This window comes from Pyrus communis, chromosome 17, assembly GCF_041283825.1.
Source record: "Pyrus communis isolate YQ-2024b chromosome 17, ASM4128382v1, whole genome shotgun sequence".
NCBI lineage: Eukaryota > Viridiplantae > Streptophyta > Magnoliopsida > Rosales > Rosaceae > Pyrus > Pyrus communis.
The window spans coordinates 27,710,001-27,735,621 of record NC_142581.1 but is presented as its reverse complement, the minus strand read 5'-3'; the positions used below and the strand labels follow the sequence as shown (position 1 = coordinate 27,735,621).

Genomic DNA, 25,621 nt, shown 5'->3' with positions numbered 1-25,621 from the left:
CGCTGGGTGCGAGAAAATTCAGCCACCACTGGATAATTACGCCACCAGATTACCAGAAGCTCTACTCGCAGCGGAAACACTACAGCTATTGTACTCGCGCTTTTATGGCTCACACGTCACTTTCTTTATCAGCCAACTCACTTCTTTCTCCAAAAGTTTCCAAATCATCATTCAGTTTAGATAATTTTGAGAAAGAAAAATTCCAAGTCATCATTCCTTTATCTTTCTTCAATTTTTATTTGGTAAGTACTAACGATTTTTTACATTAAATTATACTAAAATAAAGGAAAACAATTTAAAGTTAGAATGTTATGGGTTAAAAAGAATGCTATAATAACATGGATTGAGATCTTGTGTTCAAAACACGAAAATCGAGAGATCTTAAAACCTTAAACAACACATAAATTACTTAAAAAGTAATTATCAACAGTAGGATGCTTTTTCCGCTTCATCGATATTGCTAAAAACCAACTTAGCTTGCCCCAGCTTGACGATTCCTTTGATTTGCTTACTAAGGCCTAGCTTACTAGAAGGAAAAAAAAGGATTTTGGATGGTTAAGAGATGGATAAAGAGATTCAGGCCGTTTAAGTTTTTAGAATTAATATTAAGTGGTTTGGATTTCTCATTTCATAAGTTCTGGATACATAAATCTAAATATATCTCGATCATAAAGATGAATTTCAAGTGTGAAATTGTACGTACCCTACGTCACCATGGGCACCAAGAAGGTGTAGCAACCATGAATCACCATGTGAAAAGGGAAAAAAAAAATTCCAAAATAAAATAAAAAATAAGATAGTTCCAGCTAAAAATTAAAATTAAAAAAAAAAAAAAAAAAAAAAAAGAAAAGCTGCGAATGATATTTTGTGGTGTGGGATAAACGCTAAAATATCTCGCACCCAAAATAGCAAGCGAGTGGGACAGAGAAACAAAAAGGAAGGCCAAGAGTTGTGGATTACGTAAAAAATCCAAATTAATAATTAAAAAAATTAAAAAATATAAAAATAAAAGAGATGATGTTGAAACTGAGGAGTTTTGGTGCACTTTCTCTTTCTATATGCGCTTTTGTCCACGTCATCTCCACTGACCGCCCCAAATTGTGCAGGAGCGAAACGATGCTTCTAGGCCGTAGCTTGGCCCCATCCCCACGAGAAATTTTTCCAAGTGACGGGAACACCATGATACGTGGTGTTCCCTCACACATTAAGATTTGATATTTTGAATATCTTTCAATTTTATATTTCAATAAATATAAAAAACTAAATTCTAATGTATGAGGGAACACCACGTGTCATGGTGTTCCCGTCACTTGAAAAAATTTCTCCATCCCCATGGCTAATAACAGTAAATCGATTCTGTCCACAAGTTTTGGAGGGTGTTTTGGTAAATTCGACAAGGACCTGCCATGTGTCGCAGAACGTGGAAGGCTCCAGGCAAGCATTCAACGAGAGGCTCAAGATCTTTAGATTTAGATATTCGCTTTGTGGCTGAAATGGGAGCTGAAATTTCTGCATCCACTTTTTTGTGTGGCATTTTTATGACGTCACTATTTTAATAAACGTAACTTTTTAAAATTTTGAGAGAATTGTTATTGACACTTTAAATTTCTCATTATGCATTTCAAAATTTCTATATTTAAAAAGAAAAATACACTTATAAGGAGTGTAGAATAAAATTTTTGAAATGCTAATAACACTTCCTAATTTTTATTGCTATAAACCTTACACTCGAAGACAACGGAGGAGTCACTCACAAAATGGGTGCTAATGTTTTGCGTGATTTGTTAATCCAACTCGAAACAACAAGAGTCATTATCATGTCACTTGTTAAGTAATTGGGAAAATAACAAATTTAACATGATATGACTTATGGTTGGTTTGGTATTTCTGTCTTTTGAAAAAAAAATGCTTCTGTTGTGCTGTAAGAATAAACTCATTTTTACTGCTTCACATTTTCAGCTTTTTTTTTCATCTAAAACTACGAAAATAAGTTATTTTTAAATGTTTACCAAACACGTTTTTGAGCTCAACTTTTTTTTTTATACCTATTTTTTATTTTTATAAAAGCACATCAATACCAAACATATACTTACTAAAATACAATACAAAATTCATATAAACATAACTCATTTGTCACGCCTACTGGAGTACCCAGCTGACGTCGGAAGGTTGGCTTATCTACGCAAACTAATTATTAAATTTAATATCGATCACTTTTCAGTATTTTACTTGATCGATATGTTCCAAATGTACCTTTGAGGCTGAGGGCCTTGCTTTGGGCGCCCATTGATCCGGCCCACGCTCTCATCGCAGTCCAACAACAACCACAGCAAAAAGAGGACCCTCCCTCGAAAAACCACGAATTTAGGCTCTTTCTTTTGTTGTTAATCTTTTATTCAAATACTTCTTGTTTAAATTATCTCAATTAAATTTTACGAGCATTTTAACTTTAAAAAAAAAATTCCAAATTTCAAAAATTATGATAAGATCAAACAATTTATAATATTGATCAGTAACTTTAAACTTTTGGATTTTTATTATTGCAATTTTTTTTTTCAACAAACGATATTATCTACACTAAGAAGAATGTGTTGGCTTAGCCTCGTAATAGGTTAGCAATAGTGTGGTTCAGATTCGTCTTTGGCGAGAATCGAACCTAAAATCTCTTACTTACAAGTGAAGAAGAATATCACTAGACCGTAGTATTAAATGACTTTATTGCAAATTTTTAATGGAAAGAGAATGACCAAACTGTTATAGGTTACAACTTATAAGGTGCCTTAGGCCGAAAAAAGTGTGTCCCAGTTCTTGAGCCGCTCAACATTTGGACCTCCAAACACACATACTTTTTGGGGAAAGGATCTCCTGAATATTGAGTAGCTGTCATTAAACCTGATAGAATACTTTATGAAATAAGCAGAGTAGCAAAAAATATAACTAAAAGGGCTATTTCAATAGCGGCATCTAAAATGCCTAAACTTTACCACGCACTTGGGGTCCTTCTTCATTGAAGGGGACCGATGGTCCCCATGGTCATCTCTTCCCCTTGGGTGTATATTTGGGCCTCCATATATGACACCAAAATAAAATAAAAAATGAAAAACAAAAGAAAAAGGTGTTAAACTATAGACGCCGCAAAATTGGTTTGAAAGTTATATCATCGTGAGAGAACAAGAGCCGTGGTTCCGTCGGAGTTCCATTTTCTTGATCAGCTACTAATTAAAGATTCATGACCCGTTTTTCTTGATATCGAACTCAAAGTTATTGATTACATTTTCTGATCACCTAATGATTAAGAGAATATTTTTATTATTATCAATACCTCAATCTTATAGCATTTGATTTTACGTATTAATATCAAATGAATTATTCATGTTATCAAACTCAACATAAATATAACATTTCATCATCATCTATATGAGTTGAACATGAACTTCTCACTTACTAGAGAAAAATAATGCAACTAGACAATAGTATTAATTGAAACTTGCTTGCATATGATGGAACCCATTTTGTAGAAAGGAGAAGAAAAAAAAAAAAAAACACAAAGAAATTAAGAAATAAAATCACAATATTATGCAGCCAGTTCATTAGACGAGGAAAAGAGTTTAATTTTACAACTGTAATGGGCTAATGCGCAAGAGTTTCATATAGTAATCCAATAAATCCTAGCAACGTCACATAAATTTATAATGCAATGTGACGATGTGTTTGTCACAGTAATAAATTCCTCAGGGATTTAACATAAGCAATGACGTTCGGACAGTTAGTCAGATGCGGATCGGACGTCAATACAAAACTCGTGCGGTGGGGGAAGGGAATTGAGGTGTCCGCTTTCCCCTTTGCCGGACAAAGGCGCCACTATTTTCTGAGATTAGACGAAGCACAACCAAAACGTTATGCTCGCCTGCATGTTCGTTCCACCCTTCAAAAAATTACTACCAATTTCCACTATTTACGTTAATTTATTTATTTTTTTATTGCCTATATCTCACTTATAAATACAGACGGCAAATTTTCAATTCTCGTTGTCACTCTCATTCCTCAACGTTCTCACAGCACGTATCACTTTCATCTCTCTCTCTCAAAGAATTTTGAAGCTCTCGCGCTGCTTCACCAATGGCTACCGGTGTCATCGACAAGCTCAAATCTCACGTCGCTACTCTGAGCCAAATCAGGTAATGGCGGTCGAGTTCCCGTTGGAGTCCAATTTTCTGGATTTTCATGATTTCTTCGTGATCTGAACTTGCTTGATTGATCTAGCTCTTCCCTTTTGCAGCGAGAATGAGAAGAACGGATTCATCAACCTCGTCTCTCGCTCCGTCAGGTAAACTGAACCGAATCGAATCAAATTCTCTTGTTTTTTTTTTATTTTTCTGTTTGGTTGATTAGAAAATGATGAGAAATTTGGCACTCAAATATGTGTAACTTGAGTGGCACTTTGATGGAATGTGATCTGACTATGCATGTTTCAGTGGAGAAGCACAGCATGTGGACTGGAGTAAGATCGAGACTCCTACTGACGAAGTAGTCGTTCCTCATGCTGGCTTGGAACCTGCTCCTAAAGGTATTTTTGTCTTAATTATGGTTTTTTTGTTGTTTGGTTAATCAGTGATTTCGATTGTGCATTTTTCAATGTAAGATGCATATCGTTATGATTTATCGGATTCTTGATCGATGCAGATACTGCGGAGATCAAGGCGCTTTTGGACAAACTTGTTGTGCTTAAGCTTAATGGAGGCTTGGGAACAACTATGGGTTGCACCGGTCCCAAGTATGCATTTAAATCTCGCCGTGATCACGTAATATATGAGCTGTTTTGCTTTATTGCTATACACTTATACCGCTTAAGTAGTGCAATAGTTCTTATCGGAAATGTATGGAATAATTCAAATTCCGATATGAACTGCTCTACTGCTGGATTATGGGGTTGTTAATCCTGCATGTCAAAGATTTAATTAGAATTGTCAAATTTTAATTCATTTCTTACGATTCAATTAGATCCGCCTGATTTGGATTGTGTAGTAGATACTGCTACATACAATGTAATATACGCTGACTGTCCATCTCGTTTCGATAACGTCAATGATTCAAGGTTCATTTTTATTGTCATGTAGGTCTGTCATTGAAGTTCGAGATGGGTTGACATTTCTGGACTTGATTGTCATGCAGATTGAGGTTATCTGTTTGTGTTCTTCTTCTTCTTCTTCTTCTCCTCTGTGTGTGTGTGTGTTTATACCACTTACCCTGCTAATTCTTTTGCAGCATCTCAATGACAAATTTGGGAGCAGTGTTCCCTTGCTTTTGATGAACTCATTCAACACTCATGACGATACACAAAAGGTTTGAGAATGTAATACTGTATTTTTTTGTTTTTGTCCTTTAAATTTACCCTGAACTAACTAGGTCATGTCTCCATTAGATTGTAGAGAAGTACTCCAAGGCAAATGTTCAGATTCATACTTTTAACCAGGTCTGTGGCACCTTTCTCGATTCTTGATTACCTTATTTACTTTACACTTGTGTATATTAAATACTTAAAACTATGAACTTATACCTTTTCCTGTATGTTTTTTTTGGAGTACAGAGTCAGTATCCTCGTCTGGTTGTTGACGATTTTACGCCACTGCCATCCAAAGGACAGACTGGCAAGGATGGATGGTAATAACTTACACCTTTTCTCTTCCTTGGATATTACTCGTTTTTCTTTATGATTTGGTGCTATTACTATGGAGACCAAAGAACGATTCGATATACTGCTCTTTATATTAGAGCTATTAATTAGGATAATTTTTGGTATGTGGTTACATTGTTGTAACTTGTATTCTCACCTGTTTGTTGTATGATCTGGAAATTCCCTATGTTCCTTGTACAAGTAGGATGCTTTTGAACTTCATCCGATGTAGGTCTGCAGCATTTTTTATAGGTATACATACATTTGAAATACATGAGACATATGCAGACATACATTTGTAAGTGTACAATTTTAAGGTCTCCTTTAATCTTCATCTGCTATTTGTCATATGGTTAGCTTTCTTATCTGTTTGTGTGCATACTTAAAATCCTACTTGTATAATTTAATCTTTTTTCTTTAACATTCTATAAGGCATGGGAGTGACTGTTGGCTTGGCACTGTGGTTTAGAGATCTAGACAAAAAACACATCAGCCCTGTACTTTGTAGTTTGTGGAACCAATTTTTATCTAGTGAAATTTCATGCAAAGTTGCATTGCGTTCTACTCACTATTATTTTATGCACATGAAGGTATCCTCCTGGCCACGGTGATGTGTTTCCATCCCTCAAGAACAGTGGGAAACTTGATCTGTTATTGTCACAGGTCGGTCTGTTGATGCTGTTTGTTGTCATTTTATTATTTTCTCATAGCCCAGGTATAATTCTTTCCTGCATTCGTCTCTATTTTGCAGGGTAAGGAGTATGTGTTTATTTCTAACTCGGACAACTTGGGTGCTATTGTTGACTTAAGTATCCTATTTTTTGTCTGATTGGCACATCTCTTTCTAGACTCTAGCTCTTTACTTACTATGATATATTATTGCCTCGTTCACGATACTGTTTGAGAAAAGAAGTCCTTTTGGATGTTGTTATCCCTGACTGGTTGCAACAGAAATTCTACATCATTTGATCAAGAACAAGAACGAATACATTATGGAGGTATGAAAAGGTTACGAGTATTAGTCAGTTATGGTACCTTTTCTCTTTTAAACTTGTTTCTACATATCTTTCCTATTTGTGCAGGTGACACCGAAAACATTGGCCGATGTGAAGGGTGGCACTCTTATCTCTTATGAGGGCAAGGTTCAGGTATGAAATTTTTATCCATTGCTAGCACTTTTCTGTCAGTTACAAGGTTATGATATCTTGAAAACTCTGTATTTTTTCTGAACTTTGGTGGGCACTCCACATCTCTTCGATGTGTGCTTTATCAAGCCACTTTTATTTCAGAAGTACTGTTTTATTTTGGACAACTATATTTTTGGTTGTGGTTTTTAATTAGTGTTTTATCGTCTTCTTTTTAAATTAGCCGTTGTTTTCAAATATACGAAGTTTAGTCGTCTTAGTAAATTCATATCATTTTTAAAGTAGTTGGTTGAAATAAAGAGGTGGTATGAAATTGTGACCATAGGACGGCAGACGTCACTGTGATTTAATAGTAAATGACCTGTATATATTTCACAGATAGGGTTTGGTTTCGAACTTACTACCCAAAAACAAGGTCAATTTGAAAAACACTAGTTGAACTGGCTGGATCTCAAGAACCTTGAGCTCGTTGACCTAGTTCAAGGTTGAAGAGGCCAGTTCCCCGGTTTTTCCTTTCTTTTGAGTAAATGGATGTCAAAGGAAAACCAAATCGGCCAACCAGCTGATTCTCCTGGTTAATCTATTTCTTCTTAACAACGTCATGAATTCAATGTTAATGCATCTTCTTTCCCCTATGAAGCAAAATCCTCAATAACTTTTTCAATGCGTGACCATTTTTCTCTTATCTGATGTACTTGTACAGCTCCTGGAAATTGCTCAAGTCCCTGAAGAACATGTAAGTTATGTTTCTATTATTTCACTCCTCCAACCCCCAGCTTTAATATTTAGCTGTCATCTTGTTCTCACTGCCAATAGCAGCTACGTAAAATGTAGCCAGAATTCCCACTTTTATAGTGGCCCAGGATCTAGTGAAAATAATTTTTTTGTACAGTTTATAGTTGACGATTTGGGGTGCTTTCTTTGAAACAGGTCGATGAATTCAAGTCAATAGAGAAGTTCAAAATTTTCAATACGAATAATTTGTAAGTAATGTTAACCCCAAATCTTGTAAACACTCATGGAATACGATTGTGTGCCAACAAAAGTACCATTCAGGTGGGTGAACTTGAATGCAATTAAAAGGCTAGTGGATGCTGATGCACTTAAGATGGAAATTATCCCAAACCCAAAGGTACATATTTTTCATATGAAGCTTGGTTGTTCTGAGGTTCCGGTTTTCTGATGCTTACATATGTTTATAGGAAGTGAATGGGGTCAAAGTTCTTCAGCTAGAAACCGCAGCTGGTGCAGCAATCAAGGTACTTAAATCTTTAAAACTCATCTTAGTTCGTTATCAAAAGTTGAAGCTTGATGCAATATTTCTATAGAGATTGATGTTTTAATAATTTTATTACTAATTTTAATTATCTGTTGCTACTACCAGTTCTTTGATCATGCTATTGGTATCAATGTACCTAGAGCCCGATTCCTTCCTGTGAAGGCAACTTCTGATTTGCTTCTTGTCAAGGTAGCCTTCTTTTCCCGCTACTAGATCTTGAATCTTTCACAATGACTCGAGGCTTGTCTAATGCATTTATCTTCTTTTGTAGTCTGACCTTTATAACGTAAGAGATGGCTTCGTTATCCGGAACAAATTGAGAAGAGATCCACAAAATCCTGTTATTCAATTGGGGCCTGAATTTAAGAAGGTGAATATTTAATATAGTGATGATCTGTTGCCTTTTTCTTTATCGTTCCTACTACCTGATGATAAGTGTGATAATTTTCTTTCCATATAGGTTGACGATTTCTTGAGTCGATTCAAGTCAATCCCCAGCCTCCTTGAGTGTGATGGCCTTCGGGTTGATGGTGACATATGGTTTGGTTCTGGCATTAAACTCAAGGTACGCACTTACAGCAAAAATTTCAATCACCAGCTTCTTGTCTTTCAATGTTTGTGTGAGATATTGATATCTAAATTTTGGTTGCTTGTCGATGGCATAAATTAACCACGTCTTATCTCCCTTACTACAAGACTGCAACATCGATTATTAACCATCCCGTGCTCATTTATCTCTTTTCATTTGTTTCAGAAACCTTTGAACTCCTGTTGCTGTGTTTTGCCGAACACATTATCTACTATTGTTCTGTATAGTCTTACTAACGTTGTCTGCCGTTGTTTTTTTACTTAATGTAGGGGAACGTACATTGCTCAGTAAGTTCTGAAGAGATGTTAAACATTCCTGATAACATCACGCTTAGAGAATAGGTAAAACAAGAAAATGAATCTAGACCGTCGTATGTTACAAAATATGATGATGGTCGTCGCTGTTTTATACGTGGTAATTGTGTACTCTAACTCTTGGTGCAGGATATCAATGGCTCTGAGGATCTCCACATTACGCATCAGGAGAGCGTGCTAAAGTTAGAGTCGAGGGCGGGATGGTTGTGCCGTGCTTGTTTACTCCGATGGCGAAATAAAAGCTTTTTGAATTTTTGCTGCATGAGTTTGGTAGAGTTTGCAGGTTACCATGTTAAGCTCTATGGTTTTTGAAGGAAGGAATAAAACTTTAGTTTTATTTTTCTATTTTCATTCTCAATCGTTAATTTTTCGTAACACAGTGTTATGTATCATTGAAGAGAAATTGTTCTTTCCCGTCTTGCACAAATTTGGTAATGGAAAAGGTGTGTGTTTAGCCCACCATTCTTTTTTTTTTTTTTTTGGTAAACGCCCACCATTCTTTAATCCATGTATAAATCTCGAGATTTGAGCATTGTAATATAGATGCACGACAAGTTTAATATTTTTGCACCTTACCTATATTAATAAAATAAGAGTTCCTAATCATACTTTAGCTGATGTTTTAAGTTATGTAAGCCTGAGTTATGTTTACTAGGGTTGATAACTCAAAGCGTTACTTCAAGATCGGTGATCACGGCTGTTTCATATAACTTCGTAAAAGAGAGAGTTTGCTTGTCAAAGTCGAACTTGGAGCCTTCTATCTGTGTGTATGATCGAAGACATGCGTAATGGATACTCCACGGTGAGTTCGTCTCTTCAACCATGTAATTAGATCTAAATGCCAAGTAGTACTGAGTACATGCTTATCAAGCTAATGGGGAAAGGCCAAGTAAATGCAATTTCTTTGTTTGTGTGAATTGTTTGTTTTTTGCTTATCCCTAAGAATAATATAGCGGGGCGGTATCATTGATTTGATCCTTAAATAAATTATCATTGGCAATTATACAGAGTTGTAGCTCGAGTAATTAAAAGCATTTACTGCACACTCAAAATTATCCACGATTTTCATTTATCTCATGACCAATATTGCTTTGGAGGAAAATAAAAACAAAATAGCAACCTTAGCAAACAAATATTGGAGATAAAAAGATCTTTCCTTACAAAAATACCGGTTGATATATCCAAATGAACTTTCAAAACGAGTCTTAAAACAGTCAAAAAATTAAATTTCTTAGTCTTATGAGACTAGTTTTGTTCCTAGCATGTGTTAATCCAAGCCAGAACATTTGAGGGCAACTTTAATTTTTTTAACGGTGGAACTGATAAGAGTATTTACAGTTGCCACTAAATCCATGTTCATCTGCTCTGAAGTTGTGGGGCTGGAAACCAATATGTGGAAAGCCACTGTAACAAGTGAACCACATGCATCCCCCATCTCAGGACGACCATCGCCGGATATCAAGAACCCCGATGGGAGTATAGCTATGTTCGATGAGTCTTCCCCACTTATTGCTACATTGAGAGTTTGTATGTCAACCGGAGCGTATATGATAAAGGATCCAAGAGGGTCTATGTGGCACTCTTGAAGCATCAACATGTTGTCCTCCGTCGTGATGAAAGGCTACTCAATACACAAACTATTAATTCAATTAAACTAAACTTTGTTGAAATGAAAATTGTTAAAATAAACATCATAAGACTGAAATGTTTTACCCGAATGATGGATATATGGTTTTCGGGATGAGTTCCAGTTGAAATGTAGGCAATCTCATGCACTGGGTTTCCATGAGAGAGAACATCCCACTGAGAGAAAAATCAAATTAGGAATTAGTAAGGTCACATTTCAACCTTTAATTATTGATAAATCAAGATATAAACCTGAATTCTTGTTTTCTCATCTCTGAAGAAGTTAAAGATAGTTTGCGACGACAAAGGGAGCCAGAGAGAAGTAGCAACACTGACGATCGTGCCATGTGGTTGTCCAATTTCTGCGCTTTTATGAACAGAGACTCGAATCCCACTGCTGTCAACTTCTGACAATTGGGGGAAGTCAAGTTTTCCCTCCATGCTCAACATTCCGCAAAAGTTCTTCACCATCCTTTGGGAAAGCTTCATTAGGCTCTTCTTGCCTTCAGGCAAAGTAACCACTAAACAATGGAAAACATTTTTCATCAAAACTCAAAATTAGGCTCCTCTTGCCATCTTTGTATTATTATTTTCTAGTTTTGAATAACATAGGAGGTGATTGATGATACTTACCTCCTCCAAACACACAAGTAGAACCAACATCGTCCATCAAACAATCGAATCTCTCACACATCCTTTGAAGAGTAACAATCCATCTCTCAGCTCCATATGCAAAACTACTACAAATTAGATCTCTATAGAGCCGATGAGTTTGTGTCTTGTCGTCAACCTCCATATGCTCAATCCAAGTAATCTATTATTTTCCAACTTAATACTTTAAAAACGATTCTACCAACTATAAACAAACCAGAATTATTGTACATGAATGCTTTTTTATGAAGCATGTAATGCCATGTAAATAATAATCGGGTACTATCTGCTGTTGATATGTATTATATGTAATTAACCATTGATAATTGATGCTAAAGTATATATAGCTCTAGGTATTCTCTTGGCTTTTCCCCATTAGATTAACAAGCATATCTCAGTACTAGTTTATCATGTAGACCTAATTATATGGTTAAAGAGATGAAGCAAACCTTGGTGTATCCGTTATGCATGTCTTCTATCATGCATCCAGATGGTAGCCTCCAAGATTGAGGCTGTCTTGCAAAACTCCCTTTTGCGGAGTTATATGAGACATCAGCGATGACCCAAGTTCCTTGCTCAGTTTGTTGACAATGGCGAAGAAAGTAGAAATCCCGTGGCAGCACCAAAGGTGAGAGAATGTGTATTTGTTCATACATCTGCATTAAAGAAATTTGAAATGTATGAATCGGAGTGATAAAATGTATAGGTAAATAATTAATTAACTTAACCCAAACAATTGCTTTTTATGTACCAGCTGCAAGCAACCATTCCGATTTCCTGACATTCCAGTTTCGAGTACTTCAATTGTCTTTGCTGTTGTTACGATTGTTGGAAAGAGTTCTTCCCATTTGTTCTGCAAAACCAAGTTGGTTTTTCTTAAACTTCTTTGCATCATTAATTTTAAGTTTAGTTCGTCAGTATATATAATAAATAATGAAAATACGAGTTATAGAACTTACGGAATCTAAAAACATGTCAACCAAATGTGCTGCACTTATGTGCACAACTCCTGAATCTTTCGAAGACTCGACCCGAGCACGAGAGTTTTTGAAGTGTTTGGCTTTTGGAAACATCTTATCATAGTTATCACGGTTGAGGAAATATCTGCCATTAGTTGGGGATTTGATCCATATGGGCTTTTCGATCTGGAAAAGCTTGGCCAGTTCTTCCATGGCACTGGCTGCAATGTCTTTCATGAGTGCCTTTTCCATTTCGGCATTTTCTTTTAATTGGTACGCTAATGCGGGATTCGTAGGACTGAGATTAAGAGGTGGTCTGGCTATCACTTGGTTCATGGAACATCCTGGCGATAAATTTAGCGATGATCCAACTACAGATGTCGCATTATACTTGGGTAGAAGGTTGGCTAACTTATCATGCTGCATAAAAAATATAAGCCTAATCAGACATCATTGTAGTGAAGAAACATGTACAGCAAAGATGTGATAGAATGGTAAATTGTAGTGATAGAAATAGTTTATATTTCAAATATTTACCTCTTGTTTCAAATAAGAATTCTCCAGTTGAAGTCTCTGCAAACTGAGTTGTTGCTCTTCTCCTGAAATCGGTAGACCATCACAGGTTGGACAAACGACATTCTTTAAGGTTTCTTTCATTGCAAAGTTTTCACATCGAATATTTTCATTCAACTGTCGGAGAGCAGTGGTTTCTGCTCTCTCAGTTTGCGCCTGAGAAATACAATGTAATGAAAATCCAGGGGAACAGATTCATTATAAAGTAAGAGAGATGAAAAACAAATTGGTAAAGATTGTTTGAATAGAGAAAGCTAGAGAACCTTGATTTGGGTTCTTTTGTTTTGAAACCAAAACATGATTTGATTTGGCTCCAGCCCCAGTTCCCTACATAGCTGTTTACGGTCATTCTCATCTGGATGGGTGCAGTTGATGAAAAATCTGCACCCGACATAACCTTCTTTTAGTTAGTGATTCCAGTCAGGGGTTAAGAGCTCATAAATCAAATTCAACCAAGTTCATATAGAGATTATCAGTGATTAAACAACATCCCATATAAATTCATCAAACTAGTTCGTATATATGCAAATACATATAGTAGAACTGTTTTTAAGGAAAATGATCTAATTTGATACTCAAAGGAGGAAGAAAGAAATATATATCCATTTGTATTTTTTTTACCAATCGTGCATGTTTTTGGTCATTGAAGATTTAGAACATGAACATAATAAAGTTGAGGAAAAAGTAAATAAATTAATTATAGGTTAGTTCTTACTCTTCAAGTCGTTGTATCTGCTCAGAAGTATGGCGTTGACGCTTCTTGTTCCCCTTGCGGGAACTCGATGCTTCATGTCCATCACCGGAAGTTTGATAATTTGAATTTCTCGGGAGCTCCATTCTCTATCACACTAAGCAAACACAGTCACACAAGATAAATGTTTTTCTTTCTTAGACCGTAAAAGAGATATAGGAAGACAACACAAACACACAGACATATATATATAGTAAGATATTTAGTTCATATATTTCATCCAAACAATATACAAATTAATAAAAATGTATATATCTATTTATGTTAAGTTCGAATGAGGACACCAAATTAATACCAAATGAACCCAATTAAGAAAGAGATATCTATGCTTATTTGGATTTTATGATTCTCGGTTGTCCTAGATTTTCTTCTTTATTAATTTGTGTGACTTAAATTTTTGAATTTATTTTTGTTTCACATTGGAGTATTTAATTAGTAATTAACTACACCAAGTAACAGCTAAAACGGAAAATGAAGGTGCTGCAAACAAAATATAGAATTCACATTACTTTCCCAACTTCCCTGCCAAATGGCGGAGCTACTAAAAGTCTTGGATACATGCTCGCATTCCTCTGAGACTGCATTAATCATGAACAAGACCTTTTTGTGTGAGAAATGAATTCATCTTTTCTTTTCATTTTTGCATGGATTTTTTTAAATATTTATATTATTAAAGTAGAAGGAATGATTCGAAACTATTATATTAATTTAGAAAAAAGAGAGATTATCGAACTCGAGATGCATGGGTAAAACCCCAACACCATCTGCTAGAATAGGACCACATGCAATTCATTTTTGCATGGATAAACATCATTACATTTGAAAGTTCTACTCGGGTTATCTCAATATTTTTTCATGTAGTCTAATATCGTAGTTGATAGAGTATTAAGTTTCCACACAATTTATAAAAAATGACATAGTTATCCTTCAACACAATTTATCCCGTCAAAGAACAAATGACCACCGCCATTACCACTACAAACACTTACCTTACACAACCACAACCATTATCACAACCATTGTTGCCACTGTCACGACTACCACAATCGTCACTAACACCACCACCACAATCGTAACTATCACTAAAACCACAACTGCCAACACCACAACCACCATTGCCACCACAACCACCACCACTGTCGCTACCACTACTCCTATCACCATTATTTCCCCTACACCCCAACCATCACACCCCATTAATGGAACCACCATCATACCCATTGTTGCCATTATCATCATCGTTACCAACACAACCACTACCCCCTCCACCGTCCATGTGACCAACACCCCCATTATTGTGTCCATTTTATCATTGTGTACAATTATATCACTTTTACATTAAAATTTACCAAACATTTTTATACTTTTTTTTTATATTCACGACACTTTTTACAAGAACGGTTTAACAAACGCTCAACAACTTTATTTTATAATAATTACTCTTAAACACAGTAAAAAATAATAAAACACAGCAATCCCAAACTGACCGTTATTATCAAACTTGTTGCTTTGTTGCAGATGGAGCTTTATCGCAGTAGCAAAAAGAAATCATGCATATGCATCTTGGTGCATGTTCAATCCCAATCGATTTCCTTTCCCCTTAACAACTAATGGTCTCACCCACTAACTCTATCCCTCTACTTAAAATTGCTGTCCTTCGGTGACTGTTAAATAAAAGCATCTCTACTCGAGTCATGCTCTTTGTTGCTGTAAGGCTAGAAAACGATTTTAGAAACTACTTAATTAAGAAGTTTTAAAAGAAATTTCGATACAAAGGGTTCAAAATATTCTGAAAATGGAAACGGTTTGATTTGAAATTTTCTTGGTTAGAGTTGCAGCCTTGTATGCGGCGAATTGTAACAGGCTTGTAGCTCAAGCAACAAAAATTATGTACCTTACGGTCAATATGCATTAGATGACCACACCACCTACAAGCTTAAGCAAAAAATTAACTAAAATAGCAGCCTTAAGCAAAAAAATAACTAAAATAGGAGCTTATATATAGCCAATTATTCAACAAGAAATTCAAACGGAGTCTTAAAACAGTAAAAAAGATTGAATTCACAAACTTCTCCAACGAAACTAGTTTTATTCTTAGCATAAGAATTACAATTCCACCGCAAATAGGTTAATCCAAGCTCGAGCAGTTGAGAGCAACTTTGATTTTTTGAACTGTGGAACTGATGAGAGCGTTGACAATTGCCACCGACTCCATGTTCATCTGCTTTGAAGTTGAGGGCGTGGAAACCAATATCTGGAAAGCCACTGTAAGAAGTGAACCACCTGCCCTGGAATGTCCTGAATCCCCGGTTGTTTCAGCACGGCCATCGCCCGATATCACAAACCCCGATGGGAGGATAGGTATGTTGGAAGAGTCCTCGCCACTTACTGCTACGTTAAGAGCTGGCATGTCGACCGGAGCATATACGAATAAGGATCCCAAAGGGTCTGTGTAGCTCTCTTGAAGCATCAGCATGTTATTCTCGGTAGGGGTGAAAGGCTGCTCCACAAAAACCATTGAAATGAATCAAACTGAACTCTTTATAAAGCCAAAAGCATAGGTAAAAATATTTTTCTCATCCTTTTAGCATTTGAAGTAGCATCAGTTCAACTTTAGTTTCCCCATATTTCCGGGATAATATATTTCGGAAAGAAGAAAAAATGGAAGAAGGAAATGAAACTACCCGAATGACAGATATACAGTTTCCGGGATGCGTTCCGGTTGGAATGTTCGCAATCTCATGCACTGGATTTCCATTTGACAGAACATCCCACTGAAAGAGAAATCAAATTAAGGTTTCAGTCATATCACATTCCAACCTCTAATTATTTGGAATGAAGATAAAAACAAAATGAGGAGGGATCTTTTTGTTAGTTAGAAACCTGAACTCTATTTCTCTCATCTCTGAAGAAGCTAAAGACGGTTTGGGACGGTAGAGGAAGCCAAAGAGAAGTAGCAATGCTGACAATCATGCCATGGGGCTGTCCTGGTTCTGTGCTCTTACGAACAGAGACTCGAACCCCACTACTGTTCACTTCAGACGACTGAGGGAAGTCAAGTTTACCTGCCATGCTAAGCATTCCACAGAAGTTCTTCACCATTCTCTGAGAGAGCTTCATTACACTCCTCTTGCCTTCGGACGAAGTAACCACTAAACAATGTAAATAAGGCTCATCAAAATCCAAAAGCGTTACAAAATGATCCGGACCAAAAAGGGAACTATAAAGGATTACTTAACATTAGAGAGTTTTCTTTTCCATTTTGGCAAATATCAATGTATTATTTTCTAACAGGGAATTATGGAAGACTTGCCTCCTCCAAACTCACAAGTAGATTCAACTTCGACCATCAAGCAATCCAATCTCTCACATGTCCTCTTAAGAGTAACGATCCATCTCTCAGCTCCATATGCAACATTTCTACATACAAGATCTCTGTAGAGCCGATGAGCTTGTGTCTTGTTATCAACCGCCACATGCTCAATCCAAGTTACCTACGATTATTGCAGTCAATATATATGAAACAATTCTTTAAAATTAGGAATATCATATAAGAATGTGTATCGGATGAAGCATGTAATGTCATGAAGATAGCGATTGTGAAAAGTATTTAATTGTGATGTCAACGGAACCTGAACAACATTGATAATTGATGGGAAAGTATAAATGTTGCTGCATGACAAGAGCAAGGTTGAAGAAAATGTATTAAACTAAAGAAATTGGAAATGTGAGGTATTCTCTTGGTTTTTCCCGTTGGCTTGACAAACGTAATCTCAGTGATAGTAAGCCTGCAGATCCAATTATAAATGCTTATGCTAAAGAGATGAAGCTACTCACCCTGGAGCAGCCGCATGAAATATCTTTGATCATACAGCCAGAAGGAAGCCTCCAAGATAGTGATTGATTTGAAGAACTTCCTTTGGGGAAGTTGTGGGAAACATCAACAATGACCCATGTGCCTCGCTCAATCTGCTGACAATAACGAAGAAAGTAGAAATCCCGTGGCGCCACCAAAGGTGAGAGAATGTGCATTTGTTCATACATCTGCATTAAAGAAATTGATTCGTATAAGTATTTGTGACAAACTATAGGAAAATAATTAATTAACTCAACAACGCATTGGCTTTCATATGTACCAGCAGTAGGCAACCATTCCGGTTTTTCATCATTCCACTTTCAAGTACTTCAATTGTCTTTGCTTTCGTAAGGATTGTGGGAAAGAGTTCTTCCCATTTATTCTGCAAAAATAAAACGTTTTTCTTGACCTTCTTTGCTCATTCCAGCAGTGTACTATTACTTTCTCAGTATATATTGGGAAATAATGAAAGAATGAGTTATAGAACTAACAGAGTCTAAGAACATGTCAACCAAGGTTGCTGCATTAATGGCCACTACTCCTGAATCTTTCGAAGACTCGACACATGCACCAGAGGTTTTGAATTGATTGGCTTTAGGAAATAACTTATCATAGTTGTCACCGTTGAGAAAATATCGCCCATCAGCTGTGGATTTGACCCACAAAGGCTCGCCAATCTGAAAAAGTGAGACCAGTTCTTCCATGGCACTGGCAGCAATGTCCGCCATGAGTGTCTTTTCCCTTTCAGGGATTTCTTTTATTTGGTAAGCTAATGCAGGACTGGTAAGATTGAGATTAAGGGGTGGACTTCCGATAATCCCTTGGTTGGTGGAATAGCCTAGTGATAAATCCAGCGTTGATCCAACTACAGACGCCAGCGATTCAATTTGTGATGGTGGTTTCCCTATGTATTTGGAAAGAAGGCTGGCTACCTTATCATGCTGTAAGACATCAAAGCGAATCCATATATAAACATAATGAACAATAATTAACAGAGATCTTTAAGAATGATTGAATCTACGGATGAGAGATTATGTACATTCCAAATACTTGCCTCTTCTTTCAAATAGGCATTTTCCAGCTGAAGTCTCTGCAGACTTAGCTGCCGAGCTTCTTCTCCAAACGGTGGACCACCGCAAGTTGGGCAAAGGACACTCTTTAAGGCCTTTATGATTGCATAGTTTTCCCATTGAATCCTTTCATTGTCTTTACGAAGAACAGTGTTGTCTGCGCTCTCATTTTGAGCCTAAAAATTACCAAGCATGTTACATATGCAATATAAAATTTAAGAACTAAACATCCAAGTCGTTAAAGTAGGAAAAATGGAAAACCTGGGTCTGCGTTCTTTTGTTTTGGAACCAGAACTTGATTTGTCTTGGCTCAAGCCCTAACTCCCGGCTCAGCTGTTGACGTTGGTTGTCATCCGGGTGAGAGCAGCACTTGAAAAATCTACATCCAAGAGAGCTCCATGTTTTAATTTTTGCAGAGAAAAAACCACCTCAAATTGGAGAAAAACAAAGATCAAGGCGTAATATCTACTGTCCAAAAACATCAAAATTCAATGAATGATTGAACTGTTAACCATAAAAGAACAATATGCAGTCAATTACTACTTTTGGCAGCTTGAAGCAAAAGGTACAAGGCAAAGAATTACTTGCAGATTAGTCTATGTATGAAAAATTAAAATATACAAAACAAGTCCATGACCTTTCAAACAAGCATTGATCTGGAACTGTAGCAAATTTCATGGCTGCTTGAAAAAGAAAAGTCTCTAATTAACTAATTTCGAAGCATTTGATTCATGAAAAAGATGATATCGACGTAAGGAACAATCATGTCTTGGTCATTCAACAACATTCAGAAGATAAATTAATTGGAGGTTGTTTCTTACTCTTCGAGTCTACGTATCTGCTCCGTAGTATGACGATAATAATTCTTGTTGCCTCTGCCGGAATTCGATGCTTCACGTCCATCACCTGAAGCTCCGCCATTTCCCTGAAGCTCCATTCTCTACCACACTAAGCACACACAAAATCACACAAAGCAAAAGCTTTTCTTTCTGAGAGCAAAGAAGAGATACACACCCGAACACATACATACACATATATAGTGTGAAAATTAAGTTACAGATGCCATCCAAACAATATACAGATAAAATACATGAATTTCTTAGGCTGGTCAAATCCAAATAAGGATATGAAATTAATACCAAATTAACACAAATTACCTAATGAGTAATGAACTAAGCCCAATTCACTGCTAAATTAGAAGATGAGATCCATGAGAATCTGAAGCAAATTACCAAAAGTGTAGAAGGTATTTCAAACAAATATAGAAGACACATTACTTTCCTAACTTTCCCGCCAAATGGTGAAGACAGTAGAGTCTTGGCTGCACATTCAGATCCCCTCAGACCACCATTATGAACAAGTTTAACCTTTATGGAGAAACGGATTCTTTTTTTCTTCTCTTTTTTTTCAAGGATAAACATCATTAAATTCATAGTTTCACTCGATATATTTCCCAAAATTATCATTTTCTTATGAATTACTAGTTACATATGTGCTGAAAAACACGCGTCAATCAAGGTTATATATATTCTGAAACCGTTTAGGGAGCCGCCAAATATACATGCTAGTGTGTCACGTTATAAAGACGCAATGACAAAGATAGAAACATGGTTGTGTATAACAACTGATAAAAAGGTAATTTTCTGAGTGGATGACGGGTTGAACTATAAGCTTTGTGCGCTACGGAATTCAGGTTTTTTCTTCTTGTTGTTCATGTTTTTGATTTATTTCATGCAACGTTTCCAAGCAGGAACTGCTCCCTTCCTTGAGCTCCTTATCAGTGCGTCATGTTTTTGTTCTTGTTGTAATGGCCGGCTAGGATTAGAACTAGCTCATAGGCTAGATTGATGCCCGCTGTTATAGCAACTTAGTGGATTAAAATGTACACGTGAGTTGACTCATGTAATAGACGCGAGTGGAGTTGCAACGGTCATCTCCCTCATTCCTCTCTTAGCGTAATCGAATCCAAGGAGCAACGTACTCCTCCTTTCTTCAGACACCAAGCTCATCAATTTCTATTGATTTTCATCAGTAATTCTTAAACTTAAAACTCTAATCCGAATCCAAAGTACTACCTCGCACTCACTAATAAGTTATAAGCAGCTTCATCATTTAGCGATCGAGGTTAGGCAACTAAAACTGTTAGCCGCTGTTTAGCACTAATCAAATTGTTTTGTGTTGAAAGTTGTTCGATGCTACTACTTTAAGTTATGCAAAGGGAGGAGGGAGAGAGAGGGTTGAACCCGAGATGTTGTAGGTTAAAAAGAAAGGCCATATCAACTAGGACACTAGACAGTCCGCTACTTGCATGAGGGGGAGAGGGGGTTGAACCAGCAACTTTCTTGCTTATAGTAACTCATGCAAGTAGCGAACAGTCCGTTACTATCATTTACCGAGCTTATTTTTATATTAAACAAATTTATTCATCAGTGTCGAACCTCGATTCAAATGCTAAATTGCTATTGGAAATTTTGTTTAAGGGATCACTTAAATTATCTTGATCCCTCGACACAAACAATATTTATTCGAGTAGCCAGGACTGGATCCAAATGCTAATGGAAACGTTGGAACTCGATGAACTGTATACTTTGACAGCTTTATGACGATTTGAGTCATTACCAATGCCTAATTTGGCATCAAGGAAATCGAAAGTTTGAAAATGATTATGTAAGAAAAAAGATGGGGTAAATTACATTTTACCACCACAACCTTAGGTCATACAACAACTCAAACCTCATCTTTTAAATATTGTAATATCATATCAACTTACAAATCCATTGAAATTTCAGACCTACATTAGATTTTCTGTCAATTTAACCGTTAAATAATGACGTGACAAATTTGATAACCATGTAAGCAAATATATGGAGTCTACATCTGTCGCGTCATCTATCAAATGCATGCTTTATGTGAACATGAAAGCAAATACTTGATGAATGATATCAAACCAACGAAATAACAACTCAAATTGGCAAATAAGCCTGTTAGTTTGAAGGACGACCCATCGCCCGACCCACATCTCCTGCCCCATAAATTTATGTTCTCACAAAATTACAAAAGGAGTATACTTCCTCCATGTCTGCCAACATTTTTGGTCTGGAACTGAATCAGGGTCAGGCAGAAACTGATGTCAACTTGTCAAAATCCCCGGTCTTGCATTTGATGCGGAGAGAGTGGAGCAAACTGGTGCTGTTCCTTTGCAATATCCGAAACTTCTTTTACCTTGATCCAGAACAGAAAACAGTGACAACAAATCCCTTTTCTCCTCATTGGATATCTTCGAAATCATCTTCATCGTGTTGGGGAATTGGCAAGTTACTTGTCTGAAATGAGCCTACTTGTCCGGTTCCATCTATCATCATGGAGCGAACTATCTGCATGTACATTTAAGAACTGTTCAGTTTCTTCCCAAAAGACAGCGCACTCCATTTCATATCCCACCTTCAAAGATAACTATGAAATTCACGCAAAGACGACATGAAATATTTCATTAAAACGTATGAACATTGAGGTTTTGTACATTTACCCCTAGTTCCCCTCAAAACAGATAATAGCACCAACTTTCCTCAATAAATTTTCATGACTATTTGAAAACATAGTATGATGAATTAGGGATAGGACTTGCCTCTTGTCTTGTTACATCCATTAAAATGTTGAACTCGACCATCATGGTATGTTCATAAATTCATAATTCACAGTATTGACGGCATATGATAACCACATTTTCATTTTATTCCTTGCACATACTGAACGAAAACGAAGCAAAGTACACTGTCCAAACAATGCAGGTTACTTGACCACTCGAAATACACAACCAGAAACAATGTATTGATTAAGCAAAAAATCTGCAGTATAGCATCAAGTTTCAGTTAATATGAGAAATCAGAAAGACCACCTTCTCTATTTCATCAAGAAGAAGAGGGTTCTCTCTCAAGTACTGCAATGCTTTGTCTCTTCCTTGTCCTAACCTTTTGATATAAGAAATAAAAGCCAGTCGTTAACTGCAACAGTTTTATAGTTGAGATAGAGAGAGAGTAACGGTTATAAACAAGAGAATTCTTGCGTTATTTGAAAGAAAATAAACCAGGTCATAACAGGAACAAAGAGAAGTTAGAAGAATAAAAGCCTAAAGTTAGCACAGAGGAAGTAAATCTCCACCTTTCATCTCACAAAGGAGTTATCCAAAATTTTGAGGCAGCTCATTTGTAAAACATCTAGCCATCTAGTGTTGGTTGATCAAAGTTATTTCGGAAACAAAAAAAATAGTTTTTTTAAATAAAAAAATTACTTGTGTCTAGTGCATAAACACAAATAAAAAAAGGCCACACCCTTTGCCTCACCGTTGCACCCTGGACCCAGAAAAACCTATAAAAGCTTGTTTTCCTTAAACAAAACACTCAATTTTATCAAGCAAACGCTACTGGTCCATTGGTTTACCCTCTTTTTTTTCCTAATATGAATAGTATTTTGAAGGAGAGTCCTATTTGATTTAGTATCCAAACTAGACTAAGAACGCTCAACATATGACTACAAATTTAAGAATTATAACCTGAAAATGGATGTTCAAGTACAAACCTGTGGTCCCCATAACTATACCAAGAACCCTTCCTCACTACTACATCCATAGCTTCAGCGCAATCCAAGATGCAACCCTGAAAGAGAGAATGAGTCAAAATAGAGTATGTTTTCAACCTTCTGAGTGGGGAAAATCAAATATGTTGCAATACTGACCAATTTACTAACTCCCTCTCCAAATACAATTTCAAATTCAGCTTGTTTGTATGGTCTTGAAACCTACAACAACTTAGGATAAGGATCTTTTCACCACATTAATCAGAAACGTAACAAAGTAGTGAAAATTAAATGATGGAATGATCAAGTGACTGCCCATATTTATGAAATCCTATCAAAACTTGGGACTCAGGAGGCAGTCAACAAAAGTCTTTTTAAAATGTATGCAAATATGATAACAAAATCATTTAGCCAATGCAGTCTAACATTTCCCATTGTATCTGAAAAATCAAATGGGATAAATGGCTTTTGACAGAAAACTCTGACCTTAGCTAGATATTCTAGTGTACATTTGGTTTGTTAACTGTTTCATATATTTCCATGGTCACAGGCTGAACTTCAATCACAGTGTAGATTCGGTACAAATAAAAAAAAAAAAAAAAAAAAAAAAATCTGAGAAATTAGACCAAATATATAAGAAACTGTCACATTTTCATACTTTAAACCAGTTCTGAAGTTCTAGTAAAACTACAATAACAGCTTCATCATTAAGTTAACAATAGAAGTGTTCCTTCTATGCATGGTGCACAAGCCTTACAGATGCAGAAGTGATTCTGATGTACTGAAAGTTACCTTACTCTTTTGCACTCTTACACGAACCCGAACCCCAATTTCTTCATCTCCCTTTACCTACTCAGTACAGAAGTATGTTCTATGAGAAACAATATAGATCAAACTCTATTTGATGATTTACACAAATAAATATATATTATATTAATCTATCAAATCACTATTATGAAATGAAAAAAAAAGTGGCTATTGTGCTTACAGACTTTATCTTCCCTGTAGAACGTATTTCAAGCCGAACTGAGGCAAAGAATTTTAATGCAATTCCTCCAGATGTCACTTCTGGATTCCCATAATATACACCGATCTTGCAAAATGAAGGAATTAGTCTATTAGTTTCTGGAAGTGAAATAATTGTGATTAGGGAAATAACAACTAATAAAAACTGAGAAACAATTACAATCATATACATTAGAAAAATGATTGACGCAGGCTCAGCTTCTTAGACCAAGGTACTCAATATCATTTATTGCAATGGATCCAGATATATGTCATCATAAATATGTCAAAACTTTAATGCTCAAACTCAGTTCCTTAGACATATGCACTCAATCTTGTTTCAATGAATTCAAGTATGTACCATCCACAAAAGAGAAGATATAAACAAAATTAATTGAAACTACCTTATATCTTATTTGATTCAAAAATATTAGAGTACATCCAGCTTTGGACGCATTTCCTGACATTTTGCGCAAAGCTTGGCTCATAAGACGTGCTTGCAAACCCATTTGCTGCATCCCTATCTCACCCTATACGTAGCAAGATCAGAAAGTGAGATATGTGAAATTGCAAATCTAAAATTTATAACTACAAGATAAAGAGAAGGTTACTTCAATCTCTGCTCGTGGAGTGAGAGCCGAGACAGAATCAACACAGATAAGATCGATGGCACCAGATCTGCACATACGATCTGCAACTGAGATGACAGAAATCAAACTATTATATCAAGAATATACTATATGTATTAATATTATGCATCCTGCTATTGACAGACTGAATAAGTTCAAGATAATGGCATAATTTCCCACAAACAATCATTTTCCAGAAGAAAAAGAAAGAAAAAAAATCCCCACAAACATGCAAACAAGAAAAGAAATATTACTCTCAAGTGCCATTTCTCCATGATCAGGCTGACAGACAATCAGATTTTCTACATCTACACCCAGTGCTTTTGAATATGCTGGATCAAAAGCATGTTCTGCATCAACAAGCATAGCATTTCCCCCAAGTTTCTGCATATTACCATCAAAAAGCTAAATGTTGGTCCAGAGAAGAAAGAAGCCAGTATTCAGTAACCAGAAACTAAAGATTCCAGACGAAAGTTGAGAAAACTATACCTGCACCTCTGCAATTGCATGGAGTGCTAGAGTGGTCTTTCCACTGCTTTCTGGTCCAAATATCTAGAAACAATACAAAGATAAATCAGCACTTTGTGCAGGAACCACTGATCCAAATAAGGAAGGAGCTAAACTACTTCCTTGGGACGACAGGAAGCCCACTAATTACACTACTCCAATTAGTTTAACAAAATGAAAGTCATTAGGAGAAATTTCCACATGACCATAAAGCTTAAGTAGTATGTCAAGTTCACCCACCGCATATCATGCCAAAGTATTGAGCTGCACTAGTGCTTAAGCAATATGGACGAACCACTATATGCTTTAATAGTTGAAATAAACTTTGCTAACCAAAGAAGAGCAGTTTATTGGGTGATTGTGTCTTTATTAAAAACTACAAGTAATCATGATGGTTGCACTTGTCGATAAATTAAACATC

The 25,621-nt window shown here is 36.2% G+C and overlaps 4 protein-coding genes across 4 annotated transcripts in view; 1 reads left to right on the top strand and 3 right to left on the bottom strand.

The window, feature by feature from the left end:
- The first annotated feature begins 4,018 nt into the window (after window positions 1–4,018).
- LOC137708815 (UTP--glucose-1-phosphate uridylyltransferase) lies at window positions 4,019–9,472 on the top strand. Its single transcript, XM_068447967.2, has 21 exons — window positions 4,019–4,178; window positions 4,280–4,327; window positions 4,476–4,567; window positions 4,684–4,774; window positions 5,118–5,178; window positions 5,266–5,343; window positions 5,423–5,473; window positions 5,588–5,661; window positions 6,265–6,337; window positions 6,426–6,483; window positions 6,626–6,672; window positions 6,757–6,822; window positions 7,523–7,555; window positions 7,750–7,802; window positions 7,876–7,951; window positions 8,022–8,078; window positions 8,204–8,287; window positions 8,370–8,468; window positions 8,559–8,663; window positions 8,957–9,028; window positions 9,131–9,472. Exons 1-20 carry the CDS (start codon window positions 4,120–4,122, stop codon window positions 9,026–9,028), a joined length of 1,377 nt encoding a protein of 458 aa, XP_068304068.1. The 5' UTR covers window positions 4,019–4,119; the 3' UTR covers window positions 9,131–9,472.
- Window positions 9,473–10,268: 796 nt separating this feature from the next.
- On the bottom strand, window positions 10,269–13,647 carry LOC137749440 (homeobox-leucine zipper protein HDG11-like). Its single transcript, XM_068489535.2, has 10 exons — window positions 13,526–13,647; window positions 13,074–13,191; window positions 12,775–12,966; window positions 12,238–12,657; window positions 12,030–12,131; window positions 11,728–11,934; window positions 11,261–11,441; window positions 10,880–11,148; window positions 10,715–10,804; window positions 10,269–10,622 (listed from the first exon to the last, which is right to left on the bottom strand). The coding sequence occupies exons 1-10, from the start codon at window positions 13,645–13,647 to the stop codon at window positions 10,269–10,271; spliced, it is 2,055 nt and encodes a 684-aa protein (XP_068345636.2).
- Window positions 13,648–15,689: 2,042 nt separating this feature from the next.
- On the bottom strand, window positions 15,690–19,424 carry LOC137749358 (homeobox-leucine zipper protein ROC8-like). The gene is made up of 10 exons (XM_068489454.2): window positions 19,309–19,424; window positions 18,749–18,866; window positions 18,472–18,663; window positions 17,909–18,358; window positions 17,698–17,799; window positions 17,399–17,605; window positions 16,875–17,055; window positions 16,445–16,713; window positions 16,246–16,335; window positions 15,690–16,061 (listed from the first exon to the last, which is right to left on the bottom strand). Exons 1-10 carry the CDS (start codon window positions 19,422–19,424, stop codon window positions 15,690–15,692), a joined length of 2,097 nt encoding a protein of 698 aa, XP_068345555.2.
- Window positions 19,425–21,391: 1,967 nt separating this feature from the next.
- LOC137709451 (DNA repair protein recA homolog 1, chloroplastic) overlaps window positions 21,392–25,621 on the bottom strand; it is an 18,793-nt gene continuing 14,563 nt past the window's right edge. The window contains exons 4-13 of the mRNA XM_068448541.2: window positions 25,183–25,245; window positions 24,948–25,077; window positions 24,676–24,761; window positions 24,469–24,594; window positions 24,048–24,152; window positions 23,852–23,908; window positions 23,219–23,281; window positions 23,063–23,139; window positions 22,383–22,455; window positions 21,392–21,861 (exon numbers count right to left, since the gene is read on the bottom strand). Coding sequence (XP_068304642.2) covers window positions 21,754–21,861; window positions 22,383–22,455; window positions 23,063–23,139; window positions 23,219–23,281; window positions 23,852–23,908; window positions 24,048–24,152; window positions 24,469–24,594; window positions 24,676–24,761; window positions 24,948–25,077; window positions 25,183–25,245 — 888 coding nt within the window. The 3' untranslated portion in view covers window positions 21,392–21,753. The remainder of the gene's footprint in view (window positions 21,862–22,382; window positions 22,456–23,062; window positions 23,140–23,218; window positions 23,282–23,851; window positions 23,909–24,047; window positions 24,153–24,468; window positions 24,595–24,675; window positions 24,762–24,947; window positions 25,078–25,182; window positions 25,246–25,621) is intronic.

Coding starts and splice junctions, on each gene's coding strand:
- LOC137749440 (XM_068489535.2), bottom strand. CDS start 13,647: ATGGAGCTCCCGAGAAATTCAAATTATCAAACTTCCGGTGATGGACAT. Junction 12,658..12,774: donor ATTCTTATTTGAAACAAGAG/GTAAATATTTGA, acceptor TTTTTTATGCAG/CATGATAAGTTAGCCAACCT. Junction 12,132..12,237: donor TTGACATGTTTTTAGATTCC/GTAAGTTCTATA, acceptor TTGGTTTTGCAG/AACAAATGGGAAGAACTCTT.
- LOC137749358 (XM_068489454.2), bottom strand. CDS start 19,424: ATGGAGCTTCAGGGAAATGGCGGAGCTTCAGGTGATGGACGTGAAGCA. Junction 18,867..19,308: donor CAGATACGTAGACTCGAAGA/GTAAGAAACAAC, acceptor TCTTGGATGTAG/ATTTTTCAAGTGCTGCTCTC. Junction 18,664..18,748: donor ACAAAAGAACGCAGACCCAG/GTTTTCCATTTT, acceptor GGTAATTTTTAG/GCTCAAAATGAGAGCGCAGA.
- LOC137708815 (XM_068447967.2), top strand. CDS start 4,120: ATGGCTACCGGTGTCATCGACAAGCTCAAATCTCACGTCGCTACTCTG. Junction 4,328..4,475: donor CTCGTCTCTCGCTCCGTCAG/GTAAACTGAACC, acceptor TGCATGTTTCAG/TGGAGAAGCACAGCATGTGG. Junction 8,288..8,369: donor CTGATTTGCTTCTTGTCAAG/GTAGCCTTCTTT, acceptor CTTCTTTTGTAG/TCTGACCTTTATAACGTAAG.